The sequence below is a fragment of the Chenopodium album genome, chromosome 20 (genome assembly GCF_948465745.1).
Source record: "Chenopodium album chromosome 20, dcCheAlbu1.1, whole genome shotgun sequence".
NCBI lineage: Eukaryota > Viridiplantae > Streptophyta > Magnoliopsida > Caryophyllales > Amaranthaceae > Chenopodium > Chenopodium album.
The window spans coordinates 40090328-40117599 of record NC_137853.1 but is presented as its reverse complement, the minus strand read 5'-3'; the positions used below and the strand labels follow the sequence as shown (position 1 = coordinate 40117599).

The following is a 27272-nucleotide window of genomic DNA, read 5'->3' as shown; positions in this document are numbered from 1 at the left end:
CTGTAAATAAATATTATGGGTTTTTTAAAAAAAAAATAAACAAAATAAAATACCAGCATAAATTTAGCATTTGAAATGTCATACAAATATAATACGAGTACGGGCTTGTTCTCATTGACTGAACTGAACTGAACTCAGCTGAACTGAACTAAACTGAACTGAAATGAATATTTTATAAGAGAAGGAAATTAGGAGTTGAACTGAACTGAACTGAACTGAACTGAACTGAATTGAGCTGAAGTGAACTGAACTGAATTGAACTGAATTTCAACGTAAGAGAACAGGCCCTACGTAATACGGAGTATTATCAATCGAGTAATACTGGTACTTAAGATTACAAACAATGTTAAATTTAGCGCTAACTTTTTACTTCGTGGTCAATGGTATTAGTTAGATGATTAGTGTTGATGGACCAATGAACGTTACTTTTATATACTCTGTAACCCTAATTCATTTTTCTTAAAACACACTTCGTGCAAAATTATATTACTATTGTTTTATGTTAGTCATTCTTAATGAATTCTTCATTAATCCAATTATTACAGTAGTATTACTCCGTATGTATGTCATCTATTATCAGCGGATATTATGTGATCTATTAAAGTTTTAAGCTACATGTATGTCACAAACTCACAACTTTTATATTCTAAATTTGCGTAAAAATCTTTATTCTATCATGTGTCACATTAATGACAAATTGAACTTTTTTAACTGCTTCGTATAAAAATGCTGACATTTTGTCTAGGAATTGAATGGTATATATAATGTGGCCTAAAAGAGGAAAAGGAATGAGAGTCATAAAGCCTTTAGCACTTTTTGGGGCAATACAGTTACAATCCTATTCTTAAAGCAAAGAACCATTAAAGGACCTTCAGGTTAAAGGATGTTTATTTGTTTAGGGAAAAAGTATGCTTTATATAGTGGCTCATACATTCAATGCCATAACGATAACATTGTGACCATTTTGTTAACGGCTTATAGAAAAACAAATAAAACAAGAGGTGGGTCATGTATTGGTAGGAGATAAAAGGCTAATTTTCATGTTTAAAATTAATGGAAAATGATTTCTTATTACAGAAATTCGTTTGAGGTGGATGTTTTTAACTTTGTTTCATCAATATTTGCATGCACTTGATAGTTGATAGCACTAAGAATAACATAGAGTAATTAAAGTACAATGGTAAATTGATAATAATAATAATAATAATAATAATAATAATAATAATAATTATTGATTGACTTTGTAGGTTTTTTTTTATATTTTTATAATAATAATAATATAATAATAATAGTAATAATAATAATAATAATAATAATAATGTATATTTTCATGTTATACACTCGTACACTTGGTAAAAGTGGGAGCATTATCTACATTTTTTTGCTATTACACACGATATAATATATATTACGCTATATATATTAATCTCATCACACGTATGAGAAAATAGCTGTATAATCCACTATGTAGACAATTGATACATTAAAAGTCTGCTCTCTTCAGCTTAATTATTTCAGTTCAGTTCAGCTCGATTTAGTTTAGTTCCTAATTTCCTTCTCTCATAAACAATTATGTTCAATTTAGTTGGTTCAGCTCGGTTAAATATATCAGAACAGGCCCTAAGAAGTAACTAAATAAAAAACTTATAACAACTTTAACATTTGTTTGAAATGAAACTTTTCTTATATTTGGCTAAATACTTAACCATAAAACTAAATAAATACAAAACAAAATTTCAATAATAAGTTACAATCTCAAAAACTTCAATGATGAATCATCAATTCATCATGCATGTATCATGTTCAAGTATGTACACATCTCTATGTAGGAGTATTATTTATTCTTCAATTTGGCTCATCATTCACCAATTACCATTTTACCATCCTCTTGAAAAACGAAGTGAACGCATTTTAATGTTTAAGCTATCTTGCATTCTTGCCTACCTAGCATTATCTCTCATATAGACTAAAGTGTCATCATTACAGCATAAGATCGCACTACACTCTTCACTAATTACCCGTTACTCCTTAATTAGTGTTGCAATTCTAACAGACTATTCTCTTAACATCATCCTTGCTATTAATAGTACTATTTATTTGAACAATCTCATAATGATCATCTCGTAATGAAAATTCATATAATTATAGTCTAATGATAAGTTAAGTTCGAAAGAAAATAAATTCATAAATAGGTTAATAAGTTCAAACACAAATTCTTTTCACAAATTGGGGTTACTCGATCAACGTTATAAGGGTTACTCGATCAACGTTATAAGAGTTACATGATTAGTATTACATGGGTTACTCCGTCAATGTTATAAATGTTTTTTTTTTTTTATTTATTTTTTTTTATATACAAACAATCACATAATATGGGTGTGGATAGCCGCATATAAAACTTGCTAAATAACATAAAGAAACTTAATACGAGTAATTTTGTTATTTCATTTTATCATTAAGCCAGCTCAACTACACGGATCGAACCTGACCTTAATGTCGGCGATGCAAACCAAGCGTAGGGCCGCAACACTGTATGCGGCTTCTATTCTAAACATAGTCGGTAGTCCCGGAAAACTATTGAAAAAGTGACAAACTAATCACCATCACTCATGGCGTGTGGGTTCCACTCAATGACTAGAAAGTAAACACTTCTCCGCACTTAATTACCCATCATAATTAATTAATTAATTTAATAATTGTAATTTACTCCCTAATTAAAACCACTCGCTTTAATAATAAGATACCTTACCTTACATACATATACATTACATTACAGCGCTAACATGGAAGAACCTCTCTCTCTCCTCCTCTTCTTTCTCTCTCTCTAACTTCTTCTTCAATCAATTTCCATTTTTATTCTTTATTTTTTTCCAATTTCAAAACCCTAATTTTTAGGAAACCCTAGAAATTCAATCACAACTGTCGATCTCTCTCCTCTAATTTGTTAATTCTTTCTACACATTGTTCATTCATTCGATTCATTTGTTTGATCGTCTTAATCGATTGATTTTTTGGTTCGATTAATTTGATTTGATTTGAATTTATTGATGAAGCGGTTTCGAAGATGGCAGAGGATCTTCATCCTCTTTTTTCTCTCTCTTTCTGTATTTGCTCCTCTTGTTCTAGTCTCCATTCGACTGAAAACTCTTACTTCTGAAGGTAATTTTTATGTTTATTGATCTTCGTTTTTAAGTTTTTGATGATAATTTTATGTTTTTGATTGAATTTGTGTGTGAATTTTTTTCCAGGAAGTAGCAATTTCGTTGAAGATTTACCTAGTATTGTATGTATTTTCTCTCTTGTTCTTATTTAATTTCTTTCCATTTTTGTATATGAATTAATGCGGAGTATATGATTAAGTCAAATAAATAGATTATTTAAATTTTTTATTTTTATTTTTGAAGATGCAGCAGTATAAGTCAGATGCGTTACAACTAAATGCAGTTAAGCAGGTATAAAAGTGCAATTAATGTAGTGTGTATTTTTGTATTATTATTATTATGATGAATTTAGTTGAGCTTGATTTAGTGATAATATTTTGATTTTTCGATATTTTAACTAAATTAGGAAGCAAAGGAGGGTGTGAAAGAGCCTAAACAAGAAGTTTATAGAGATCAGAATTACTCAGTAGTTAATTTTGATCAGAATCAGGGTGGGGATTCGACTTCAACGGTGCAGGGTTCGGGGGTGAGTGATGGCAAGGTGGTGGAGTCTGGATCACAACGTCGGGGTTAGTAGACTTGACTGTATTTTGCTTGATGATTCTTAGCTATATAATGATTATGAATGATGAGAGGATTGATAGTGTTGTTATTGATTTGGCATTTTAGGAACTCAGCAACTTGTTGGAGATGAAGTCAAGCCAATTCAACTTAGGGAAGAACTCGTAACGAAACCTAATGAGGTACTTGTTACAGATTCTTCACATATTGATCATGAATCATGATATCTGAATGTTGTTATTGTGAAGGCTGTAGTATATACGAAGTAGTTGTAACACAATTTTAGCTTTTAATATGCCTGTTTGATCGCCTCAGTTATGGATTTTGAGCACAAAACTTGGCTGTAGTAGTGTAGTCTTTGTGGTTGTCAAATCGTACTGTTCAATAGTCCGATGATAGGATCACTTTACCAACTATAGGCTATCACAAGTAGTTAGTAGGGCTCAGCTGTTGCAGCTAGTTGAAATATCTGGGCCTATATTGTCAAATATACAACGTTGTGACCCAATTCTTGAGATGTTTTGTTTCTTATTCCTGTCACATCTTGGTCTGTTTGACCCTAGACTGAAAATGTCAACTTGACCACTTATCTACTAAATAATTGATGCTCAATAGTGATTTATAGCATTTTAAAAATTAATAATCGCTGCAGCAATCTACAAATCATCAATTGCTGGCTGTTGACATGACACCAATGAGTTATTTGAGTTATCTAGGCAACTAATGGTACGTCTCATGACTAATTTAACGGTGACAAATCCCGTAATCCATCTATGATCAATATCAACATGGATGAGGGTGAAGCTCCATTCTTTATATATTGATACCATTTAGGTGGCTAGTTCACAGCAGTTGCTGATACTTTCACTTTTGATACTAATGGACTAGCATAACTCCTTTCTTTGAACAATTTGAGCTGGTAGTAATAGGTAGATAATGTGAAGAGCTGAGACTTGCTGAAAACATCATAGATAATGTGAGTTGTCAACTATTGTCCTAAATATGTCTCATATTTACATTTCCTTTTGGTGTATCAGGCTCACTCGAATCAAATATCTAGTCAACATGATCATGTAGCTCGAGCCCCTCCACGTCCTGATATGCGGAGAGCTACAGATGAGAAGATTAAGCAAATGAAAGATCAGGTGATTAGGGCCAGGGCATACTTGAGTTTTGCTACGGCTGCAAGCAATACTCATTTAGTGAAAGAGTTGAAGTTACGTATAAAAGAAGTTGAACGAGCAATGGGGGAAGCCAGAAAAGATTCGGAATTATCGAGAAGGTAATATGTCAGACTGTACATAGCTTTATGTGCTGTGACCTGCATCTTGAAAAGAATTTCCTAGTTTTCTTTTCAGAGCTCTTTTACTTTTTATCAACGGAGTATATGGGGATGACTAGACGAGTAGTGAAAATTGTGGGCAAGTGATCAACATAAATAGTTTCGTTATGGTAGCTAATTGCTATAATTTTTTTATGTTAAACATGTATGTATATTTTTGTTGCCTCGTGAGAAAATTAGTACTGTATCTCCTTAAATTTAGTCATCATAAACTTATGGGATGTATTCTAATTTTTGTTGTACTATTTTTTGGTATTTGCAGCCGTCTGCAGAAAATTAAATATATGGAGAACACCTTATCAAAAGCAAATCATGTATTTCCAGATTGCTCAAACATGGTTAATAAGCTCCGTGCAATGACACACAGTGCTGAAGAACAAGTCCAATCGCAGAGGAAGCAGACAACATTTCTTACTGAGCTTGCGGGAAGAACAACTCCAAAAGGCCTGCATTGTCTTTCTATGCGACTCACTACAGATTACTTTATGTTGCAGTCTGAAAAACAGAAGCTTCCCAAGCAGCAGAATGTTTACAACCCTGATCTTCATCATTATGTTACCTTCTCTGACAATGTCTTGGCTGCTGCAGTGGTTGTGAACTCCACAGTGTCCAATGCCATGGTAATTGCCTAAATTTCAGTTGGTTTGGTTCTATCATAAGTGATTGTGAACTCCACAGTGTCCAATGGCATTTGCTCTATCTTTTCTATGGTTCTACACTCTACTTTATTTTTATCGATATCTAAAATTCTTTGTGGCTGGGAAAAACCTTTTCACTATGTGTTGTTTACGGTGTTTACTCATGTTTGTCTCTTGCATGCATGTCCCCTCTCTATCTAAATTTTATTTTCTGAGCAGACATCTGCTTTTGAAACTTATAAACAATGGTTTTCTACATGAATACCTCTTAGGTTTTCTTTTGATGAACTCTATCAGGCCGCTTAGTTTTTACTATAAAATTGTTTAGTGTTTTGATGGTTTATTTGTGTGGCTTGGAGTGTTGATATTTTATTGATATCAGTAGTGAAATGGACTGCACATCATATCTATTAGGACTGTACATTTTGAACTTTTTAAACCATGTTGTTCATGGATGGGACGTGCAAAAATGAGATTTGTTAACATAGCTTTGGGAGTCTCAGGTCAAAACTTTAAATGGGACGTGCAAAAATCAGGGTATACTTTTATCATTGGTAGATCATCTGACTGTTGTAGAAATGATCTTTATCCGAACGTATCATTGCCTTAATCTCACTAATTTTAGGATTATTGCTTCTCCCCTTCTATTGTCTTCATTATTAGTGACAAAAGTGTGTGTGTGTGTGTGTGTGTGTGTGTTTTTTCTCAAATTTTTTTATATAATGAAAAGAAGCCAAAAGTGTTTGAGGCTTTAGTAGTATAGTTTGAAGTTTCAGCAAACTACTAATTCCATTAAATAATTGCCTTACTTCCAGGATGGACTCTAGTAGAATGCACTATTAAATATTAATTTAATAGAGCATGTTAGTCAGTATTGAAGTTTTTTTCTATTAGTCTTTTGCACTACATAAAAGCATCTAATATTAAAATCTTGGACTGGTGAAACTTGAAGAACTGCTGGTTGGGGATCTTGACGGTTGACGAAGTTTGATATGTATGTTGGGAGAGAATCATGAGTTGATCCTATTTTGTAGAAGATTAGCAAAGTCCTTGCTGTTGCTAGGTTGTACAGTACAACTAAATGAAATTTGGGTGAATTTATATTTGAGAAATATAAGATATATGTTTCTTACTGATGAGTACCTGTGAAGATGCTCGTTATAGTGCTGACCAGAGAGTTAGGTTTAAGCTTAGGTTTACCTCTGAGAGTAATTGAAGAACTGCCTGTTGTATTTCTGTTAAGTCTGCCATAATCTTTTGGCTATATGTGCGTACTCATTTTAGACATGTATATTTATTTTTGCCCTCAGACTATCACTTTAAATATGACATTACATTCGTATTGCTTGCAGGAACCGGAGAGAGTTGTCTTTCATGTGGTGACAGATTCTCTGAATTTTCCTGCCTTCTCCATGTGGTTTTTGTTAAATCCTCCTGGAAAAGCCACTGTCCAGGTCCTAAATATGCAAGATTTTCAGTGGTGGCAGGAATATGAATCATCACAGGAGAAGCAAGGTTCCCGTGATCCTAGATATACGTCTCTACTTAATCACCTACGCTTTTACCTTCCTGAAATTTTCCCTCAGCTAGATAAAATTGTATTTCTTGACCATGATGTGGTGGTTCAAAGAGATTTAAGTGGTCTCTGGACCATTGATATGAAGGGGAAAGTTAATGGAGCAGTAGAGACATGCCATGAAGACAAGTCTTCGTTCAGACGGATGGCGATGTTCATCAATTTTTCAGATCCTCTGGTGGCCAGGAAGTTTGATGCCAATGCATGTACTTGGGCTTTTGGGGTGAATTTGTTTGACCTCAGACAGTGGAGGCATCATGATTTGACCTCAAGCTACCGTAGATTCCTTCAAGAGGTAAATTGCATGATTTTTTTCCTCATTCATTCTACCATATTGTCAATGTCATACTTGTTTTGTTCTTCTTTATTGGTCATGTTGCATCTGGGTTCATTTTTTAATGATGTTTTTTTTCATCCAACCTTTTTTTCATCACCCCAACCCCCTTTCCCCTTTTCCTTACCATTTTCCCAGTTTCTGTTTCTGTCTTCCCTTCATCTTGTTCTCAAAGATTAGGCTGTGTTCTGTACAAAATTCCTTGAATTACTCATGTTATTCAAAATGACTTATGCATTGATTCTTGTCGTAGTTACTAATAAATTATGCTAGTAGAAAATGTCTCTTTGATGTGAAACTGTTAAAACTATAGTTGACAACCCTCAAGAAATATAAAATGAGTCTCATAGATGCAGTAATTTTGTATGGCATTCCTTCGGTTTTTCTCTATCTTCCTCATGAGAGTGCCAACCTGAGGATTCCTAACATTTCTGCTATGACCTTAGTTATTGTGTATCACCGTTGCATGACTTGCCTCTTTGGATCTGGTTGCAGGGAAATGGAAGGCCTCTTTGGAAGGCAGGAAGTCTACCTTTGGGTTGGATCACTTTCTATAATCAGACAGTGGCTTTGGACCAAAGATGGCATCTTTTGGGTCTAGGATTTGATTCAGTATTGAGGTTGGAGGATATTGAACAGGCAGCAGTTCTACATTATGATGGAATCATGAAACCTTGGTTGGATATTGGGATAAAGAAGTACAAAGGATACTGGAACAAATTCGCGAATTATGATCATCCCTACATGCAACAATGTAATCTTCATGGGTAATATGATTTAGTTGAGTTTGGAAATTGGCTCACATGCTCTTTGACCCCATGAAGGAAGGCTCTTCATTCCTTGAATACAGGGTTTGTCGGGGCTTGTAATGATATCAAGGATCGGGATTTCGACCAACAGCGGCAACTCACAGTATATTCTTTTGCCAATTTTGGCTTGTTGTTAACTACTCTTCAAGTCATACAAACAGATACAAGAATAGTTCATTCTTTCATCTAATTAATTGATGTAAATTCAGCCGATTATAATTCTTTCCTTTACCAGTATCCTGCTCAGAGTATTCTAGGGAGCTGATCTGAGCCAGCTTATAGCAATAGCAAGCAAAATGAGAAATTACTTGCAGAGTTTTTTGTAATGACAGTTGCTTTACTTGTATACAACTCGATCAAGAGTTGTGGCAGCTTTTATGTACTGGTATATGATATTCTTTTTATTTGAATGAAATCTATTGCTTTCAGTCCGTCTCTTGGCTAAGCTGTTACTCAAGTCCGAGAAATATCGAGGGTGTTGGTGTGTTGGTGAATCCTCAACTCTTGGTCTCTCACAGCAGGTAACTACGTATCAAAACTTACTCGGGTATATGCTAACTGCATCTGAGCTGTAGATAAGTGATGATATCTTTGCTTTCTTAGAGCTAATTGTGTAAGGAGCTAGATATATTTGTAATATAATTATATTCTGTTTCTTACAGCTAATTGCATGTGAGTAGATCAATCATTGATGAATCTGCACATTTTTGTTGTTTAAGAAATCCTAGAAGAAAATGTGAGCATGTGAACGTTGATTGGCAGAGAAATGTTGTATTCTTTTTAGGAGCTCAATTGACATATACATTACTGTAATTTTACATGTAAACGCACATAAGAAATTAGTTCAAGTTTTACTGTTTTAGCATATTTCATGAAAACCGCTCTATTATTTGCCATTTTGTCAATTTTTTTTTAATACATGTTTTATGAAAATCGCTCTATTGTTTGCCGTATTGTGATTTGTTACCCCAAAACTATCTGTTTTGGACAATTTAAGAGGTCCCATCAATCCAAGGGTAAGAAAAGCCACCAAATACATGGTGCCACGTAAGATAAATTAATATAGATGATACAACACGTGGAGCTTATCAATTGGTCCATAGAAGATAAAGGATATGAGATGAGGGCCGTCAATCTATCCACGCTAAGTGGTTCAATTGCCACTTATTTTTGTTACATCAATTATTAATTTGAAGTACTTGCATTACTACCACAAACTTAGAAACTACACTTCTACACACTTTTCATCAAACTAGAAGAAGTGTTGCTAGCTTTGCAGTGGTCTAACACAGTTCATTAGAGAGAGAAAACAATGGCCTCCATTACTGCTAGTTCTTCAGCATCTTTGGTTGCCCGTGCTAGTCTTGTGCAGAGCAGAAGGGTTGCTGTTTCATCTTCTCCCGTTCTCGGTTTGTCTCCTAACGTTTCTTTTTTTCCTTGTGTTCTTATTTTGATTTCTATTGAATGGATCAAAGTCTTGTTATTTTGCAAATAATGCTTGTGCATAGGTAAAATACTAATTTTACAATATTTTGTTGGTAGAAAGCATCATATGATGAATATTTAATTGTTGTTGGGTCAAAAGATCGCCTCCCAATTAAGAGGTGAAGAGCTTGATTCTCATTTCGTTATACCCTCAATCCCTTATTGATAAATTTTATACGATCTTCTCTAATTGTAGGGATTTTGTATGCCGTCCTAGGCATATAACTATATAAGTCATAAAGTAGATCTTAGTTCGTATAAGAGGATAGGACCTGAAGCTGTTACGGGTACATAGTAGTTTTTAACTAGAGATGTCTAATTCAACAGCAGAACGATATGATACATTGATATACATATAACTTGGCACAAACTCGAACAAGATTATAAGACTAAATTTTAAAATGAGACCGATTATTTGAAGTATGTAATTCACTGTGTTTAATGCAGTTTTTTTTTTATATATTTTGTAAACAATCAATTCAAAAGCACAAGTAACCAAACAGGAACACACTTCTGAATTGTCCTTAGACTGGAAATTTCTTGATGGTTCCTAGTGTATTGATCAAATTAATTAAACTTAATCACTACTATCTCATAAATTGGTGAAAACTTCCATATGTTTCAGGGTTGCCAGCAATCACAAAGAAGGGTGGCAAGGTAACATGTTCAATGGAGAACAAGCCATCAACCCAAGAAAGCACCACAAACAAGGGGATGATGGGTGCCTCAATGCTAGCAGCGGCTGCTGCCACCGCCATGTCGAGCCCAGCAATGGCTCTTGTTGATGAGAGAATGAGCACAGAAGGAACAGGACTACCCTTTGGGTTGAGCAACAACCTTCTTGGGTGGATCCTTTTAGGTGTGTTTGGTCTCATTTGGACATTTTACTTTATCTATGTTTCAGGTCTTGAGGAGGATGAGGAGTCTGGTTTGTCCCTCTAAATTAAATGACCATAATATTCTACTCAACCAAATGTATTTTGATGTGAATTTCATCTGATCGAATTTGGTAAACTTTTTATATTTTGATTGTAGAAATGACAAGATATTATGGTTTATCAAGTTTGTTGTAAGAATTTACTACCTTTTGGCTTGTTGATAATGTATTATTGTTCTTCTATTGAATGATTTCACTAGTAAGTTAGCTAATATACTTTATGATATTGTGGGTGTACACATTGTTACATTTGAAAATAAGATTACTAAAATATGAGTAATCCAAGATCCAGGTGACCCCAACCTTGAATCATATATATCATTGTAAATAAGGTAAAGAGCGAGACACTAATAAATAAGGTTTTAAGTGTGAATCGCAGTATTGCACGCCTTTGTAGTAAATGTTGTACTGGTAGTAGTATGGATCAAGACCTCATTGCAGCAAAAAAAAAAAAAAAAAAAAAAAAATCCCTGGATTCATGCACCATATATGGGTGCAAGAATGGCCAAAAACGAAATGCACCAGCCGGGAATCGAACCCGGGTCTGTACCGTGGCAGGGTACTATTCTACCACTAGACCACTGGTGCCCTTTGATGACAGACTTACCTATCAACAATTGTAGTTGGTTTTACTGAATAATGACAGTCTTAACTCTCAAAATTAAGCTATATTCATCCTAACAAAGATATTCTGAATTATCATATCAAAGTATATAGAAATATGTTACTTATAGTGTAAGTGTGTAACAACTAAAAAGTAATAATCGATGATGAATATTAGGGACGTGAGATTCAATTTAGCAAATAAAGCAAGGATCTCTACATGAACGTGAAATGACAATTTTTGGAGAGGAAAGGAAGGTGACAACGATACTTCAATGTCCAATCACCATCAAAAAAAATATTGAAACTATAAACAGTTGTCAATTAATCACATATAACTATTACTTTAATTCAATCCAAAAGGTATAACTAATAATTAAAACAAAAATCGTAATTAGTATTAAATTAAAACATATAAATCCACTGTCAACACACTAACGCAACAAGTAAAAGAACAGTCCATATCAACTCACTCCTTATATATCTTTGCACTACAAGAGTAAGCCAAATGCTCATTCTCCTTCCAATGTTTTTTGTCTGGGGTGGAAACTAAATAGAGCCACAAAGGCAAGTACTCTAACATAGTTTTGATCCTTAGGACCTGTTCACTTTATTGAACTGAACTGGTTAGAGCTAAACTAAACTGACCTGACGTGATTGGATTGAACTGAACTGAATAGAGCTAAAATGAATATTTTATGAGAGAAGGAAATTAGTAGCTAAATTGAACTGAATTGAACTGAAATTAAGCTGAAATGGGAACAGACCCTAATTCTTGCGTATAGACCCTTAAGCCTAATAGACTATAACCAATTAATCTCGTTGATCATCTACCTTTCTCCTTCCAATTTGGGATAATCCTCCATACTTTAAAACTACTCCGTATAATTATTACCGAGTAGAAGACTATTCCAACTTCTGTAGTGAATTTCTTGACTGTCAAAGCACAATTCAATCACGTATATCCACCAAAGCTTAACACAATATTTTCCTTCTATTTTTAGATCCCTTATCCTTTTGAATTGATTTATTTTTTGTCCTTCTATTTTTGGTTTCCTCATCCTTTTGAGTTGATTGATTTCTTCTAATTTGTTATTTTCCACTTTTATTTATTTATTTATTTATTTTTTATATTTAATTTTAGAAGTGATTGTTAAGTAAAATCCCAAAACATATAAAAACCCAGAAACACTATACTCCACATAAAAATGGCGACATGTTTGAGCAACACCACACCTAAACTCACTACCACCTTCTCTTCATCATCTTCCTCTAAAACCCTCCAATCTCTCTGCAAACGCTTTCCTCGCCCTAATTTCCTTTCTCTCTCCTCTTCTTCTTCTTCTCACTCTCTCTCTTCATCTTCTCGCGTTTCTCCCAAAACCCTACGCTTTCTCTCTCCTCAACGCCACCTTCTTCTCCGCCGCAATTTCTCCGTTCGAGCTGAATCGTCGTCAACTTCTTCGTCTTCCGACAATGGCGGTAACTACGATTTCGACCTCTTTACTATTGGCGCTGGTAGCGGCGGCGTAAGAGCTTCGCGTTTTGCTTCTCAATTTGGTGCTTCGGTTGCTGTTTGTGAGCTTCCTTTTAGTACTATTTCGTCTGATACTACTGGTGGTGTTGGTGGAACGTAATTTCTTTATCTTTTGTTGATTAATTGAGGTTTAATTAATTAATTTATGATTTGGTTTGTTATTATGGTAATTTTGGTAATTGTGGTCTTTTCTCTTATGTTTGTTCTGTTATAATATATGATGATTATGATGATATTGATTTCGGAATGCAGGAGAAAATCACGCGTTAAAGTTTTTACTTTTAGCTCATATGATTTTGTTTATTTGTGTTTTCAGTGAATTATTGATGTTTGTTACTATAGTGATTATTTTGGTGATTGTCGTCTTTTGTTTTTCGGTTATGATATATGATTATGATATTAATTTCGGAATGCATAAGAAAATCATGTGTCAAAGTTTCTAATTTTAGCTCTTGTAGGTAGAACCGTAGAATGTTTGATGGATTTTAGTTATTGTTGTTGATTACTACGTCAGATGTTAGCTGTGTTAGTTTTTAGTTGATGGCAATGTAGAATGGTAGTGGAGTCATTGAGAAGGATCATTATGCTAGGGCTCAAAGAAAGAGGTGTGGCCGTGTGGGTAAGCATGACTTGAATTAGAAAAGCTCTAGTCTGAGCTCGACTTGATCATAAGGGACCCTGAAACTTGAAATTCCAAATGAACTTGCTAGTTGCAACTCTTAACTAGAATCATAGCTTCACTTGAGTTTGAATTACTCAAATTGCTATATTGCATACGTTTGTAGCTAGGCTTGGAAACCATTCTTTTGTGGTTGATTCAGAAACTTTAGTCTGATGTTTGTCTATTGTAACTCTATGCAGTTGTGTACTTCGAGGATGTGTGCCAAAGAAGCTCCTTGTTTATTCTTCTAAATATTCTCATGAATTTGAGGAGAGTCATGGGTTCGGATGGAGTTATGATGCTGAACCCAAGCATGATTGGGCCACCTTGATTGCTAATAAGAATGCTGAACTTCAACGCCTGACAGGCATCTACAAGAATATCCTGAATAATTCAGGTGTCACGCTAATTGAAGGCCGTGGAAAGGTTGGATGATTATGCTATGATGGTAGTTTAAACTTAGTAAGGTGCTTCTTTATATTGACGTCTCACTGGTGTAACAGCATGTTTTATTATTGAAAACAGATTGTTGATCCTCACACCGTTGATGTGGATGGAAAACGTTATTCCGCGAGACACATTTTGATTTCTGTTGGGGGCCGCCCATTTATTCCTGATATTCCCGGCAGCGAGTATGCTATTGATTCTGATGCTGCTCTTGATCTCCCGGAAAAGCCCAAGAAAATTGCAATTATTGGAGGTGGATACATTAGTTTGGAATTCGCTGGCATCTTTAATGGTTTGGGAAGTGATGTTCATGTTTTCATTCGTCAAAAGAAGATTCTGAGAGGCTTTGATGAGGAGGTGGTGTTACACCTATGATGCACACATTTTTTAGCTTCTGGCTACTTTCATATCAGATATGGGATTGTGTTTTAATTACATATGTTGCTTTGCAGATCAGAGATTTTCTTGCTGACCAGATGGCCTTGAGAGGAATTGAGTTCCACACAGAAGAGTCTCCCCAAGCTATCACAAAGTCTGCAGATGGAACTTTGTCATTAAAAACCAACAAGGAAACTGTTGATGGTTTCTCCCACGTCATGTTTGCAACAGGGAGAAGACCAAACACTAAGGTCATCCTTTCTTCTCTTGTTGCATACAGCCATACAGTGCCTTTTACCCATTATACTAGTTTTAAATTTATATTAGTCAAAGATTCACCAATTACGTGTTAACTTTGTAATTGCCTGTGGAATGTGGATACTGCATTACTCATGTGAGCTCTTATATAAACTGCAGAACTTGGGGTTGGAAGCGTTGGGGGTAAAGATGGATAAGAATGGCGCCATAGAGGTAACATCTTAAATGTCAATGGTGTTTCTAACATTTACACAATGCTCTTGCGTGTTTCTCATTGTAGTGTTGCCGCAGGTCAATGAGTATTCTCAGTCTTCAGTTCCTTCTATATGGGCAGTGGGTGATGTCACTGATAGAGTGAATTTGACTCCTGTTGCTTTGATGGAGGGAGGAGCATTAGCAAAGACTCTGTTTGCTAATGAGCCAACAAAACCTGATTACCGGTAATTTTATTATTCTGTAAACAGATGGTAGTAATGCAATTTTCATTCATACTGTGAACTCCTTTTTGCTGCTATTTATATGTATTCTAGGTCTTAATTGTTATGTAATGGACTCAAAAAACAGCAGATTTTACTCAACAATTGCACAAAGAAAATAAGAGAAAGAGTCGAACTTTGATTAATATTGCTGAAAGGTTTTGTACAAAATCGGTAGTTTAGCCTATTACCACTCTCCACTAGTGACTTTAGGTCACTACCTCCTAGTAACTTGAGGTCACAATTCTCCTACGAATTCACTCACAAATCTGCCTGTCTCTTCCTTTCCCCTTCCCCTCTATTTATAATACTACGTAAAACTTTAGACTATTAACATAATAATACTATACTACCCATTATGCCCCTCCTTAGGTTAGTTTATTACATAATTATCTTCCTTCGAAAAGGAGATATTGTGAGGAAAATCTCAGAAGGTAGTCAGAGACAATGGAAAACCTCCTATGACCATAGGATCCATTTTAAGCTGGTTACACTTGACCCATTTTATCTCCATATAAAGACTTTTCAACTATTCATATGTAATAGCTGACTTGTGAGGCTACTGTATCCGATTATGGGGAAGGAAAGATGGGATCCTCAACCAAACTCCGTACTAACTTAGGCCATTCTCAGTTTCCCAAGCTCTTCCATGTTGCTGGAGCCTAGTTGGGCTATTTTGATCATTAAATGCATAAAAAAGGATCACTCTCACCTTTGGAAGCCCAACTTAAAATATGAATACTTTGCAAGACCTAGACCACTAAAGTCAGATAGAAGCCCCTTACACTTAACTACTTAAGGATGTCCAATGGCCTGTGCTACTTTTGGAAGACTATTAGAGTTGATCACGTCTGGAAGACCTCTACAGATACTTTTGAATAAGATACGAGTTTATAGATGCAAACAAGCAGGCATATGAAAATTGTATGATATATCCTTTTGATCGGCTAATTTTAGTGGGACAGCTGGCACTATAGTTTTGGCCTACCAAAATGGATGTTGTCCATGCCAATGAGTCCACCCTAGTTGCTGAAATCTAGATAATAAGTAGCAGTACTAGGAAAGCTCACACACACCAATTCATTATCAATTAGTGGCAAACTTTTTACAAATTGGAAGTAGACCTGTATTATACATAATTGATTTAGTATACTACCATGTCTTTGTCTCGCCTAGTTTTATAAACAATCCCATTCGTAGAGCACTTACTCTGCCATGTAGATCATAAGGGTCTTACATGGCATAGCCAGTGCTTTATGAATAGGCTTGCTTACAAAAATTTGTAGACCATTTGTGACTTTAGCCCTTGATTGATTTATAAGCTATACCTTACATCCACTTTTGCATGAGAAAGCCCTCTCTAAGTCCTACCTGGTGAACTCTTTGGCAAATCTTGTCATATTATTAGATCATGATTCAAGCTGTCTCATGTTTTCTTGATCATAAATTATTTTATGTTTCCAATTGACACTTCAAGCTGTTAAATTTATTTGGCCGATTTAGGAAAGTTAATTAATTGATTGATGGCTTGAAGCATAGAATAGATATCTAGTTGGCGATTGTTATTCTCAAGGTTGTGCCTCACATATTTTAGATTGTTAATGACCTTGAGGAAAATTTCTCAACGTATCTGATATTATGACTGATCCTTTAAATCGAATTATGATTACTGATTTTCTTTTCTTTCCTTTTTCTATGTCTTTGAGCTAATCTGTGGTTTTCACTTGTCACAAATCACAAATTGTGAAATTTATAGCAACTTGTGACAGATGTTTCTGTTTACCTTTGTGCAGAGCTATACCATCTGCTGTGTTTTCTCAGCCACCCCTCGGCCAAGTGGGCCTCACAGAGGAGCAAGTGAGAACTTTATCTACCTCTAGAATGTTGGTAATTGTTGATTAGTTTACTAAAGAAATGCTGGGTTTTACAGGCCATAGAAACATACGGTGATGTGGATGTTTACTCTGCAAATTTCAGGCCTTTAAAGGCCACATTATCTGGTCTTCCAGATCGCGTTTACATGAAACTTATAGTCTGCGTGAAGACTGACAAAGTCGTTGGGTTGCACATGTGTGGAGATGATGCACCAGAGATAGTTCAGGTTTATGCATAACCTGTCTTGAGGCTATGTTGTGATACAATTATGTAAGCAGCTGTTATTTGACTGAAATCTGTGAAATCTCAGGGGTTTGCAGTTGCAGTGAAAGCTGGCTTGACAAAGGCAGACTTTGATTCAACAATTGGAATTCATCCCACAGCAGCAGAAGAGTTTGTCACAATGAGGACGCCTACGCGCCAAATTCGCAGTGGACTGCCAAAGGTTAGAAACTTGGTTTGCGATTATGGTAATTATTTACTGATAGAAGTCACAACATCGTATTATGCTATGAATATCCGTTATACTATCAGGACACTATTGTCTTAAGACTCTTTTCCAATATCATACCATGTGAGAATAATTAGTGCGATACTGTAAACCATGTGTATTGTATGTTTTATATCTTGATGTTAGATCAATTCGCTTTTCTAATAGAGCTCTGATACCCTCCCTGTTCACTGTTCAGGGTAAAAAGGATTCCGAGTCTAAAGCTGCTGCAGGAGTTTAGGCTTGTGCACAGGCTGCATTGGGAATCAGAATCAAAACACTTACCAAGGTACACCATACATAAACATCCATGTATTCTTTCATGCTGATTTCGTAAACCCATGTTGCTTTGTGAAGAGTGGAAATATAGAAGTTAAGCATTGTAGTCTAATTCTATTGCAATCTGATACCTCTTGCTATCTAGGTTCTTTAGTTAATGCCTCCAATTTTCTAGATCAGAAACATTTTTTTGCTTCCTTCAAAATAACATTTTTCTCCGGTACTTTTGTTTAATGAACATTCAGTTTTTTGGATTGATTTATTTATACAGCTGAGTGAAATAAGTTTGTAACCTTAGCTAATGATCTGCATGTAAATTTACCAAATTCTCATAGCATGCTTTGTGATAAGCTATACATTAATTGTTTTTGTTGTAAAGAACAATGCTGTTTCTTTCGAAACATCTTGTTTGGGCACTACGACCCCATTGCCAATGTGAACTTTAACGAAGTTGAAACTTGAAGAAGAATACATAATGTTTTTTGTGTAATGGCTACTTTGCTTTGAAATTTTCTAGTTCTGTGAGAAAAGACAACCCTTAAATGGAAGAACTTTAGACAATAACCCTGAACAAATGGACAAGAATTTTGTGCCTGGGATAGAATGAACATGTTGATGCATCTTCTTGTCATCTTTTTACACCTACATTTTCTTTAAGTTTAACATTTGGTTTGCCTGTCATTGTAGTCCTGTAACAATTCATATCTTTGCAACAGTAACTAGATGGTCGCTGTGATGAACCTTCCATGTCAATTTTGCCTCCAGAGGGGGATCCATCCTCCCGATCATGAACAATGGAGCTTTTATGGTTACAAAAGCGGAAGACTTCAACCAGAACTTAAAAATCTTCATGGTAATGGAGTTTATTTTGTTGTAATTATGAATAATGTGCATATAATTGCAATTGTGCTTACTGAAGGTTGATTGTTCTGTTGTATACCTCGTTGTCCCTTGTCCTTTACCAATTTGACACTGTACATTGTGATTTGTTGGGATCTTGATTGATTTTTGTTTTTGCACCATTTTCCTTTTTCTGTTATTTGGAAGTAGGACTCTGCATTTGTATTTCATCATTCGGAAATATGTTTCCAGATTTTGACAAAGCAATAATTTATGAGCTGTTTAGATTGTTCAGTGAGTTTCTTTCAGCCTTAATTGTGTTAATAAGTATCTTATCTTGCTGTCCCATTTTAGTTATCAATTTCATTTGTTTTGGATGTTTCAAATACGTAGTAAGTACTTATTTGTTGATTATTTCCAATAAAAGGGAATAAGACCAATACGTAGTATATTATAAACCAACTACAAACAAATACATTATACACGATATTATACACACTTTGTACCTGATTTACAGATAGAGATCTAATGATTTTGAGATTTACAGTCTAGAATGGAGCTTCGGCTTATGCACACTAGTACATGAGACTATGAGAGTATCTTTTGGAAGGGGTGTATAAAGAGTTATAGGGATAGTGATGTAGACAAGATTCGATCTCTAATCAAATGTTTAGGAAGAATATTAGTGTGCAAGTCCGAGCTGTCTAAGGTGATGATGAGTATAATCAGGATGATCATCTAGAACTGGACGTTCTTCCTGGATCCAACGGCCATCCTTACTCCTTACCATCCCTCTATTGTGATCCTGTCTCCAGCAAGGAGGGATCTGATAGTGATCCTTCAAAAAATCACATGATTTATTCACTAATGCTATGTCCCTTCCCATTGTTAGGTGGAATCTTTTCCCTTTTCCATGATACCTGCATAATAATATAGAATCATACAAAATCAAAATATATTTCAACATGGAATTTCTTAGTACATTACTCTTTTGTTTAATAAAAATAAACATGTGAATTTAAGTTTAATACTTGTGGTAGTATTATATGATTATTTATCCATGCATTATAGGGGAATAGTAATATACAAATAAGAAGAGGATATACATGAAAAAATGGAGTATATAATAAGATTACTAACCCGTCAAGTAGATGTAAGTGGGCCTCCAAATTGTGCGCACAAGCTGGGTCGTTGGTGTCTTTAAGAAATAGAGAATTCTTGTGATTCAAAGCAAGCTCAACCCCTACATGACAATAACTCCAAGGTGACCATTGTGCGAATTTTAAGCACTCCGGATGTAAATTTTCATTTATTACTAATCCTGGTGCCTTAGGAACCATATCATGCACATTCACCACCCTAAGTACTTTCACCCCTAGCCCCTCCAACCTCTGCTTAAACCTCAAGTTCCCGACACGTGGACCCGAGAATGAGAACACGGATATGGGTCTTGCCTGGTTGTTTGATCCAATGTGGATGCCTGTCTCGGCTATGTCGTAGGCACTCAAAATAGCTAGGGCACTCCCTAAGCTGTGACCTGTTATAGTTATACTCACTTCTTCATTGTGGTACAACTCTAATAGACGTTTCACCTCGGTTAAGATTTGTTCACGGGCTGAGAACTTGCAATACTTGCAATCCGAGACCTTATCGGTGTATAGGTCCAAGAACCCGGATTCAGCCTTGACATTATGGTCTGGACATGGGATCTTCTCGTCGGAGACTGGCCTAAGGAAGTCCATTAGATCATGGACCCACTCACGCCGGGTCACGGTGCCCCTCCAATTAATACTGATGTCCCTACGGCCCAATTTCTTGGACATCTCATCGTTGGATACCGCCACATACCCGATCCAATTAGCGTTCTTGGACCAAACCTTGGGCCATCTCGAGTGCCTAAATAAGTTTGGTAGGTTAATATTGGATGTAGCATACAAGTATCTTGTTACATCATACCCATAATCTTCCATTTCAAGACCCTTGAAGAACAAGTGTCTTGGATACCTACAACTTCCACAATACTTTGAGAAAGGATCAAAGTCAAAGGCATCATAGCAGGCTTGGGCCATCTCACCGTATCGGATAAGCTCGGCTCGTAAGAGAGAATCCATTGGATCAAGTAGCCCAACCCAATCATCCTCCCCATGGATCTCCTTCCAACGATCCACTAACTCGTTTTCGGCCCTTTCCTTCATTGTTGGCCCATACACATTCCATCCATACTCTACTCCTGTTTCTCTCCAAGGCTCTTCAATCACTCTAGATGATGTCAACGCATCACTTGATAAAACTTGTACTTCTGAGGTCGGTTTAATGGTAAGAGCTCCCACCTCCGAACTTCTAAAAGGGTGATTTCGGGTTGTAAATGTTATAGGAAACGGGTTTTCGGATCTTAGGGAAAGATTATGGTTTGTGATGAAGGGGAGAGTAGCTTGCATATTTGAGAGAGGAATGGCCATTTATTTTGATTTAGAGGGAAGCTAAGAAATAGTCTAAGGAAGATGATATTGGTGATGATGCTACATATATAGGGATAATAAAGAGGCTAGTGGGATACGTGAAGTCCTTACAATAATACAAAGCATGGGTCAACCCTACCCAATTATTAAAATAAATACATCAAAGCATAGACTAATTAATTAACCATTCTAGCTAGCATAGTAGCATATCTTTTCTGTACTTTCAATGATATGATAGGATTTATTTTCACATTGCTAGAAAGATATATAGTATATCAATACTACGTGTATCACATTGATCCATGGATCGATCAATAATACAATCTAGTTTGATGTTTCAATGCATAATAAAAAATTGTGACTTTATTTAGAGCACTGTGGTGATATACTGTCAATACTACAAACTTCCTCTGTTTTTTTATACTTGCAACACACCTAGGTAAACGAATGAATTGAGCTATATATGAAATCTAAACCGTAGCAACTTATCCCTTTCTTCTTATAAGTGGTAAAATTTTGTAAATTAATTTATCCGTTTACATAATTTAATATCTTCCTTAAAATACGTGCCGAAGGAGGGTGTGTTGCAACTAAATAAAATCAGAGGAAGTATAATTTTGGTAGTGTATGGGATAATACCGACAACATAGCCGTTTGGCCGATAAACACCTTAATGTTACAAATTATATGTACAATTACTAAGCTAGCTTAGCATCCACAATAGCCGGTTTTTCGGCCACGTGGAGAGCAGCTTAAAACCACGCAGGCACCTGCCACCTATAGGGGTGTGTGGCACCTGCTTGGTTATCCCCCTATATATACCCAGCCACATTTTCATATTAAAGGTACAATCTCTCAATCTCTTTCTCTCTCTTCAAACCTTCTTCCTCAGATTACTAACTTTAGCATCGGAGCGGTTATTCCCGGATAACCCCCGGGCTAGGTTATCTGTGTTGACTGTGCAGGTATCAAATTGGACGGTAAACCTTTACCAACCCCCAAGACATCTCGGTATCGGAACTCACCCGGAACAATTGGCGCTAGAAGGAGGGGGTAATAACTTCTATCGTCCAAAAAAGACCTCCCACAGTCATGGAAGGAAATACCGAAACTACACCCATCCCAGAATCAGAAAACCGGAATTTTGATAGCGGCATCCTGGCAACTGCTGGCAACAGGGCCGTAAACACTATACCGGAAATAACGGTGGAGGATGAAACCCACCTTCTTTATAAGGATACGGTAAACATACCGCTAACACCGGAAAGAACCCAAGCTACCCCGGATCCCTGGGGAGAGTTCACTCCGGAAGAGTTAGAGATAACGGCCAAAGTCATGCAGGCAATGTCTCGAAAAAGGAAAGAGGCCGGGATTGCGGCCACGAGAGAACCACAAAGAAGGCCGACACCGCCTGTAATTACCAACCTTGAAGATCGGTTCAATCAGGCCGAACAGCAGCCTCAGCCACAACCACCACCGCGTGAGGTGGTGATGCCCTCTGAACGACAGGTCACAAGAACTGCGCAAAGGGAGGAATCAGAATCATACCGACAGGAGGCCAATAGCGGGCCGCCGAGGCACTTAGCCAGGGCCATCATCCGACTAAAAACGTCTCCCTTTACGCAAGGGGTCCTTGATCAGCAAATGGAAAAAATAAAAATGCCGGCGTGTACCTATGACGGCAAGGGTGATCCAAAGAGGTATGTAGCGGCCTTTGAAAGCCATATGCTGCTGTATACCGATACTGACGCGGTATGGTGCAAGGTTTTCCCTACAACGCTGGTAGGGGCTGCCTCAGATTGGTTCACTAATCTCCCACCTGGGTCTATCGACTGTTTTGAGACCCTTGTTGAGATGTTCACAAGTCAGTATGTGAGCAACAGTGCAAGACAGAGAACCTCAGGGGAACTTATGTCTATCAGACAAAGAAGGGACGAATCACTGAGAGATTTCGTTCGGCGTTTCAATAATGAAGCTAATACAATTCCAAAATTACAGCAAGAGATAGCCGTCATGGCTTTGATGAGTGGTCTAGCCGACAGTGATTTTAAGAGATACATGGCGCGGAAATCCTTCCCCAACCTGGGGATAGCTTTCAGCAAAGCTCATGAGTATATCAAGAGCGAAGAACTTCTGAAAGCAGGCAACCAGACTGTTTCGGCAGACTCATCTCGGCGACAAAACACGTATGTACCAGTAGAAACCCCGGTGGAAGGGGTTAGAAGGCAGAACCCACAAAAAGCGAATAGACCTGCCAGAGGTCTGGGACGGTACAACAATTATACTCAACTGAACACACCAAGAGCCGCTATTTATTCAATAAACCAGCACAAGGAAGATTGGACCCGGCCGGCACCAATGATAACAAAGGGCCGAGATATAAAGAAATATTGCATGTTCCACAAAGATGTCGGCCATTATACCGAAGAATGTATCCAGTTGAAAGAAAACATTGAAGACCTTATTAGAAAGGGACACCTCTCCCAATACCGGTCTCAGGGGGGAACTAGCCGACAATCAGCACCATTGGCCCGACAAACCGAATATCGAAAGCAAGGAGACCTGTCAACACAAGATGACACCTATCGTCCAGGCCATACCGATTCTTATCGGCAAGGTACTGCACCTCCTGGACGTAAGATAACCATAGAAGTAATTACCGGAGGGCCCGTGCATGGGGGTTCCGTTAGCGGTGCAAAGAAAAGCTTGTCGGAATTCAAGCATGTGGTGAACGCTTTAGGAGTAGATGAACGACCTCGACCCGCGACAATGCCACGCGTATCATTTTCCGAGGACGATGCAAAGGGTATAGTTTTTCCTCATGACGACCCGTTAGTGTTGATATTGGCAATTAATGGGTGCGACGTCAAGCGCGCGTTGGTAGACGGGGGCAGCTCGGCCAACATTTTGTTCGCAAGAGTGTTTGATGCGATGATGATAGGTCGAAAGTACCTAACGCCGGTGTCGTACCCGGTTATCGGTTTTAACGGGTCAACAGTTAGACCCGAGGGAAGTATAATACTGCAAGTAAGAATTGGGGAGGGACAGATGGCACGGGACGTGATGACAGAATTCCTGATTGTAGACGTGCCGTCAGCATACAACGTTATTATTGGTAGGCCATTGATTCATGATGTACAAGTAGTGGTATCGACATATCACCTCACGATGGTTTATGTGTCCAATTTCGGCAAAGCAGAGCGTATCCGAGGAAGTCAGACAACGGCAAGAGAATGCTACGTATCGGCATTAAAGCAACCTGGCCGACAAAGTCCAGCGAGCTTGCACAATCAAAAAAGAGAGCGATCCCCCTCTACCCAAGATTTGGCAATGACGAATTTTGACACAAGGCCCGTAACTGTGCCGAGACCGCTGCCGGGAGGAGAAACAATTGATGTCGAATTGCAGCCTGGAGTTGCCAATCGTACAGTGAAGATAGGCTCCGATATGGATAGCGATATGCAATGCCACTTGATTGAACTCTTGAGAGAGAATGCGGATGTTTTCGCATTCTCGGCCGACGAAATGCCAGGTATTCACCCAGATGTAATGGTGCACAAGTTGAATGTTGATAGGCGAGCTAGGCCGGTACGACAGAAGAAAAGGAACTTTTCAACAGAAAAAATTGAAGCGATACAAGCAGAGGTGAACAAGTTGTTAGCGGCAGGTTTTATAGAGCCGTGCACATATCCGGAATGGTTAGCCAATGTCGTAATGGTTAGAAAGCCATCAGGAAAGTGGAGAATGTGCGTTGATTTTACCGATTTAAACAAGGCGTGCCCGAAAGACTGCTATCCCTTGCCAAGAATAGATCGACTGGTTGACTCCACGTCAGGCCATGCACTTTTAAGTTTTATGGATGCCTTTTCTGGATACCACCAAGTCAGCCTCTATCAGCCGGACCGAAACAAAGCGGCATTTATCACAGATGCCGGAGTTTACTGCTATAAAGCCATGCCTTTCGGGTTGAGGAACGCAGGAGCAACATACCAAAAACTTGTAGATAAAGTTTTCGCCGACCAAAAAGGAAGAAATGTCGAAGTTTATGTTGACGACTCCATTGTAAAAAGCCGTCTAGCTGCAGATCACATTAAAGACTTAAGGGAGACGTTCGATACTCTACGACATTATCGGATGAAGCTGAATCCCGAGAAGTGCGTGTTCGGAGTCAAGTCCGGAAAATTCTTGGGCTTTATGGTTAGCGAAAGAGGAATAGATGCTAATCCCGACAAAGTAGAAGCTATCCTCAGCCTTCCGCAACCGAGGTCAATTAAAGATATACAAAAGCTAACAGGCCGAATGGCGGCGTTAACGAGATTTATCAGCAAATCTGCCGACAAGGCTCTGCCATTTTTCGTAGTTCTACGGCAAAACAAGACTTTTGCTTGGGGGCCAGAGCAGGTCAAAGCATTAGAAGCCGTTAAGAATCATCTACGATCATTACCAACAATAGCAAGGCCGGAAACGGGGGAAACACTACAACTTTACATCTCGGCATCCCCCAAAACGGTAGCAGCTGTACTACTAGTGGAACGGAAGAAAACGCAGATGCCTATATACTTTGTAAGCCACGTGTTAAATGCTGCAGAACGACGATACCCCCTAGTAGAAAAAACCGCATATGCAGTCGTAATAGCGGCAAGAAAACTGCGACCGTACTTTGATGCACACACCATTGAGATTTTAACAAATCAACCATTAGAGAAATCTCTTCAAAAGATGGAAACCTCTGGCCGACTACTGAAATGGGCAATTGAGTTGTCGGAATATGCGCTGATCTATAAGCCCAGGGTGTCGATCAAGGCCCAGGCCCTGTCCGATTTTATAGTCGAGACCTCTTACAATGAAGAGGAGGAAGAAATCGGCATCTGGAAAGTGTCCGTTGACGGCTCTTCAGCCGCAACCGGATCTGGGGCCGGTATAATCCTTACTTCTCCACAGGGAGATATATTCGAATATGCAATTAGATTCAAGTTTAAGGCATCCAATAATGAGGCTGAGTATGAAGCAGCACTGGCCGGGGTCCAATTATGCATAGCAGCAGAAGCAAAGAAAGTAGAGCTTTCCACGGATTCGCAGTTGGTAGCAAGCCATTTTGATGGGACATACGAAGCACGTGAGCCGACAATGATAGCTTACTTAGAAAATCTCCGAAGTGCGACAGCAACACTTAATCAATTCGTAATCAACCTAATACCACGTGGGCAAAACACTCAGGCAGATGCATTGGCAAAGTTGGCAAGTTCAAGTTTCAATAACTTAGAACGCACAGTGATGGTTGAGGTTCTGGAGCACAAAAGTATAGACGAAAAAGAGCAAAAGGAAGTCAATTGTGTGGCGCAAAGCCGAGAATGGTATGATGACATTCTGGCATATAAATTGCAGGGTGTACTTCCGACAAATAAAAGCGAGGCACAAAGGATCAAGAAGGATAGCGTCTGGTTCATTATGTTTCGGGGCATGCTGTACAAGAGAGGCTTCTCACTGCCACTGCGTAGATGTCTAACGGCATATGAGTCAGCGAGACTGATAGAAGAAATACACGAGGGTGATTGCGGTAATCACTCAGGCGGCAGGTCAATGTCCTTAGAAGCAATGAAAAGAGGGTATTATTGGCCGACAATGAGCTCAGATACTCTATCCTACGTCAAGAAGTGTGACAAGTGTCAGAAATTTGGTCCAGTGATAAATCAACCACCTAACGACTTAACACCTATCCTCAACCCTATCCCATTCGCCCAATGGGGGATGGATATTGTCGGACCTTTCACTTCGGCAACGGGAGGCCGTAAGTTTTTGATAGTAGGAATAGACTACTTCACGAAGTGGATCAAGGCGGAGCCGGTTGCGAAGATAACTGCTAATGAGGTGAAGAAGTTTATCTGGAAAAACATTTTCACCAGATTTGGGTTGCCGATAGCAATGGTATTTGATCACGGCTCGCAATTTGACTGTGATCCGGTCAAAAATTTCCTCAGCATATATAAGGTGAAGTTCGCATATGCCGCAGTTTGTCACCCTCAATCCAATGGCCAAGCTGAAGCCGCTAACAAACAAATACTAACCGCACTGAAAAAGAAGATTGACGACGCCAAAGGCCTTTGGGCAGACTTGGTGCCGGAAATA

At 37.8% G+C, this 27272-nt stretch overlaps 4 protein-coding genes and 1 non-coding gene across 7 annotated transcripts; 3 read left to right on the top strand and 2 right to left on the bottom strand.

Annotated features, from left to right (window-relative positions):
• Nucleotides 1-2792: 2792 nt before the first annotated feature.
• On the top strand, nucleotides 2793-8849 carry LOC145597739 (putative galacturonosyltransferase 6). 3 transcript variants are annotated; one of them, XM_081653982.1, is made up of 9 exons: nucleotides 2793-3159; nucleotides 3249-3283; nucleotides 3411-3452; nucleotides 3568-3730; nucleotides 3831-3904; nucleotides 4760-5004; nucleotides 5327-5684; nucleotides 7055-7573; nucleotides 8108-8849. In XM_081653982.1, exons 1-9 carry the CDS (start codon nucleotides 3048-3050, stop codon nucleotides 8381-8383), a joined length of 1824 nt encoding a protein of 607 aa, XP_081510108.1. In that variant the 5' UTR covers nucleotides 2793-3047; the 3' UTR covers nucleotides 8384-8849. The 3 variants fall into 3 exon arrangements, with proteins under 3 accessions (XP_081510108.1, XP_081510107.1, XP_081510109.1); XM_081653981.1 differs by having other exon boundaries at nucleotides 3405-3452; XM_081653983.1 differs by having other exon boundaries at nucleotides 3142-3159; nucleotides 3256-3283; nucleotides 3405-3452.
• Nucleotides 8850-9616: 767 nt separating this feature from the next.
• On the top strand, nucleotides 9617-11026 carry LOC145597907 (photosystem II reaction center W protein, chloroplastic-like). The gene is made up of 2 exons (XM_081654175.1): nucleotides 9617-9830; nucleotides 10532-11026. Exons 1-2 carry the CDS (start codon nucleotides 9734-9736, stop codon nucleotides 10846-10848), a joined length of 414 nt encoding a protein of 137 aa, XP_081510301.1. The 5' UTR covers nucleotides 9617-9733; the 3' UTR covers nucleotides 10849-11026.
• A 334-nt stretch (nucleotides 11027-11360) lies between these two features.
• On the bottom strand, nucleotides 11361-11431 carry TRNAG-GCC (transfer RNA glycine (anticodon GCC)). The gene has a single exon. It is a non-coding gene; the product is annotated as a tRNA-Gly (tRNA).
• A 1165-nt stretch (nucleotides 11432-12596) lies between these two features.
• Nucleotides 12597-18981, top strand: LOC145597906 (glutathione reductase, chloroplastic-like). The gene is made up of 11 exons (XM_081654174.1): nucleotides 12597-13079; nucleotides 13845-14070; nucleotides 14170-14448; nucleotides 14544-14720; nucleotides 14887-14940; nucleotides 15019-15167; nucleotides 16997-17060; nucleotides 17134-17304; nucleotides 17389-17523; nucleotides 17768-17857; nucleotides 18564-18981. The coding sequence occupies exons 1-10, from the start codon at nucleotides 12655-12657 to the stop codon at nucleotides 17807-17809; spliced, it is 1722 nt and encodes a 573-aa protein (XP_081510300.1). The 5' UTR covers nucleotides 12597-12654; the 3' UTR covers nucleotides 17810-17857; nucleotides 18564-18981.
• Nucleotides 18982-19369: 388 nt separating this feature from the next.
• Nucleotides 19370-21146, bottom strand: LOC145597231 (phospholipase A1-Igamma2, chloroplastic-like). Its single transcript, XM_081653379.1, has 2 exons — nucleotides 19828-21146; nucleotides 19370-19607 (listed from the first exon to the last, which is right to left on the bottom strand). Exons 1-2 carry the CDS (start codon nucleotides 21144-21146, stop codon nucleotides 19370-19372), a joined length of 1557 nt encoding a protein of 518 aa, XP_081509505.1.
• Nucleotides 21147-27272: the final 6126 nt, after the last annotated feature.

Bases quoted from the DNA above. Each gene is read 5' to 3' on its own strand.
- LOC145597739 (XM_081653981.1), top strand. From the start codon at position 3,048: ATGAAGCGGTTTCGAAGATGGCAGAGGATCTTCATCCTCTTTTTTCTC. The intron at 3,731-3,830 runs GTTAGTAGACTT...TTGGCATTTTAG, and splicing joins GTCTGGATCACAACGTCGGG to GAACTCAGCAACTTGTTGGA. The intron at 5,005-5,326 runs GTAATATGTCAG...TGGTATTTGCAG, and splicing joins GATTCGGAATTATCGAGAAG to CCGTCTGCAGAAAATTAAAT.
- LOC145597907 (XM_081654175.1), top strand. From the start codon at position 9,734: ATGGCCTCCATTACTGCTAGTTCTTCAGCATCTTTGGTTGCCCGTGCT. The intron at 9,831-10,531 runs GTTTGTCTCCTA...CATATGTTTCAG, and splicing joins TTCATCTTCTCCCGTTCTCG to GGTTGCCAGCAATCACAAAG.
- LOC145597906 (XM_081654174.1), top strand. From the start codon at position 12,655: ATGGCGACATGTTTGAGCAACACCACACCTAAACTCACTACCACCTTC. The intron at 14,071-14,169 runs GTTGGATGATTA...TATTGAAAACAG, and splicing joins TAATTGAAGGCCGTGGAAAG to ATTGTTGATCCTCACACCGT. The intron at 15,168-16,996 runs GTAATTTTATTA...ACCTTTGTGCAG, and splicing joins CCAACAAAACCTGATTACCG to AGCTATACCATCTGCTGTGT.
- LOC145597231 (XM_081653379.1), bottom strand. From the start codon at position 21,146: ATGGCCATTCCTCTCTCAAATATGCAAGCTACTCTCCCCTTCATCACA. The intron at 19,608-19,827 runs GTTAGTAATCTT...ATTATTATGCAG, and splicing joins CACTTACATCTACTTGACGG to GTATCATGGAAAAGGGAAAA.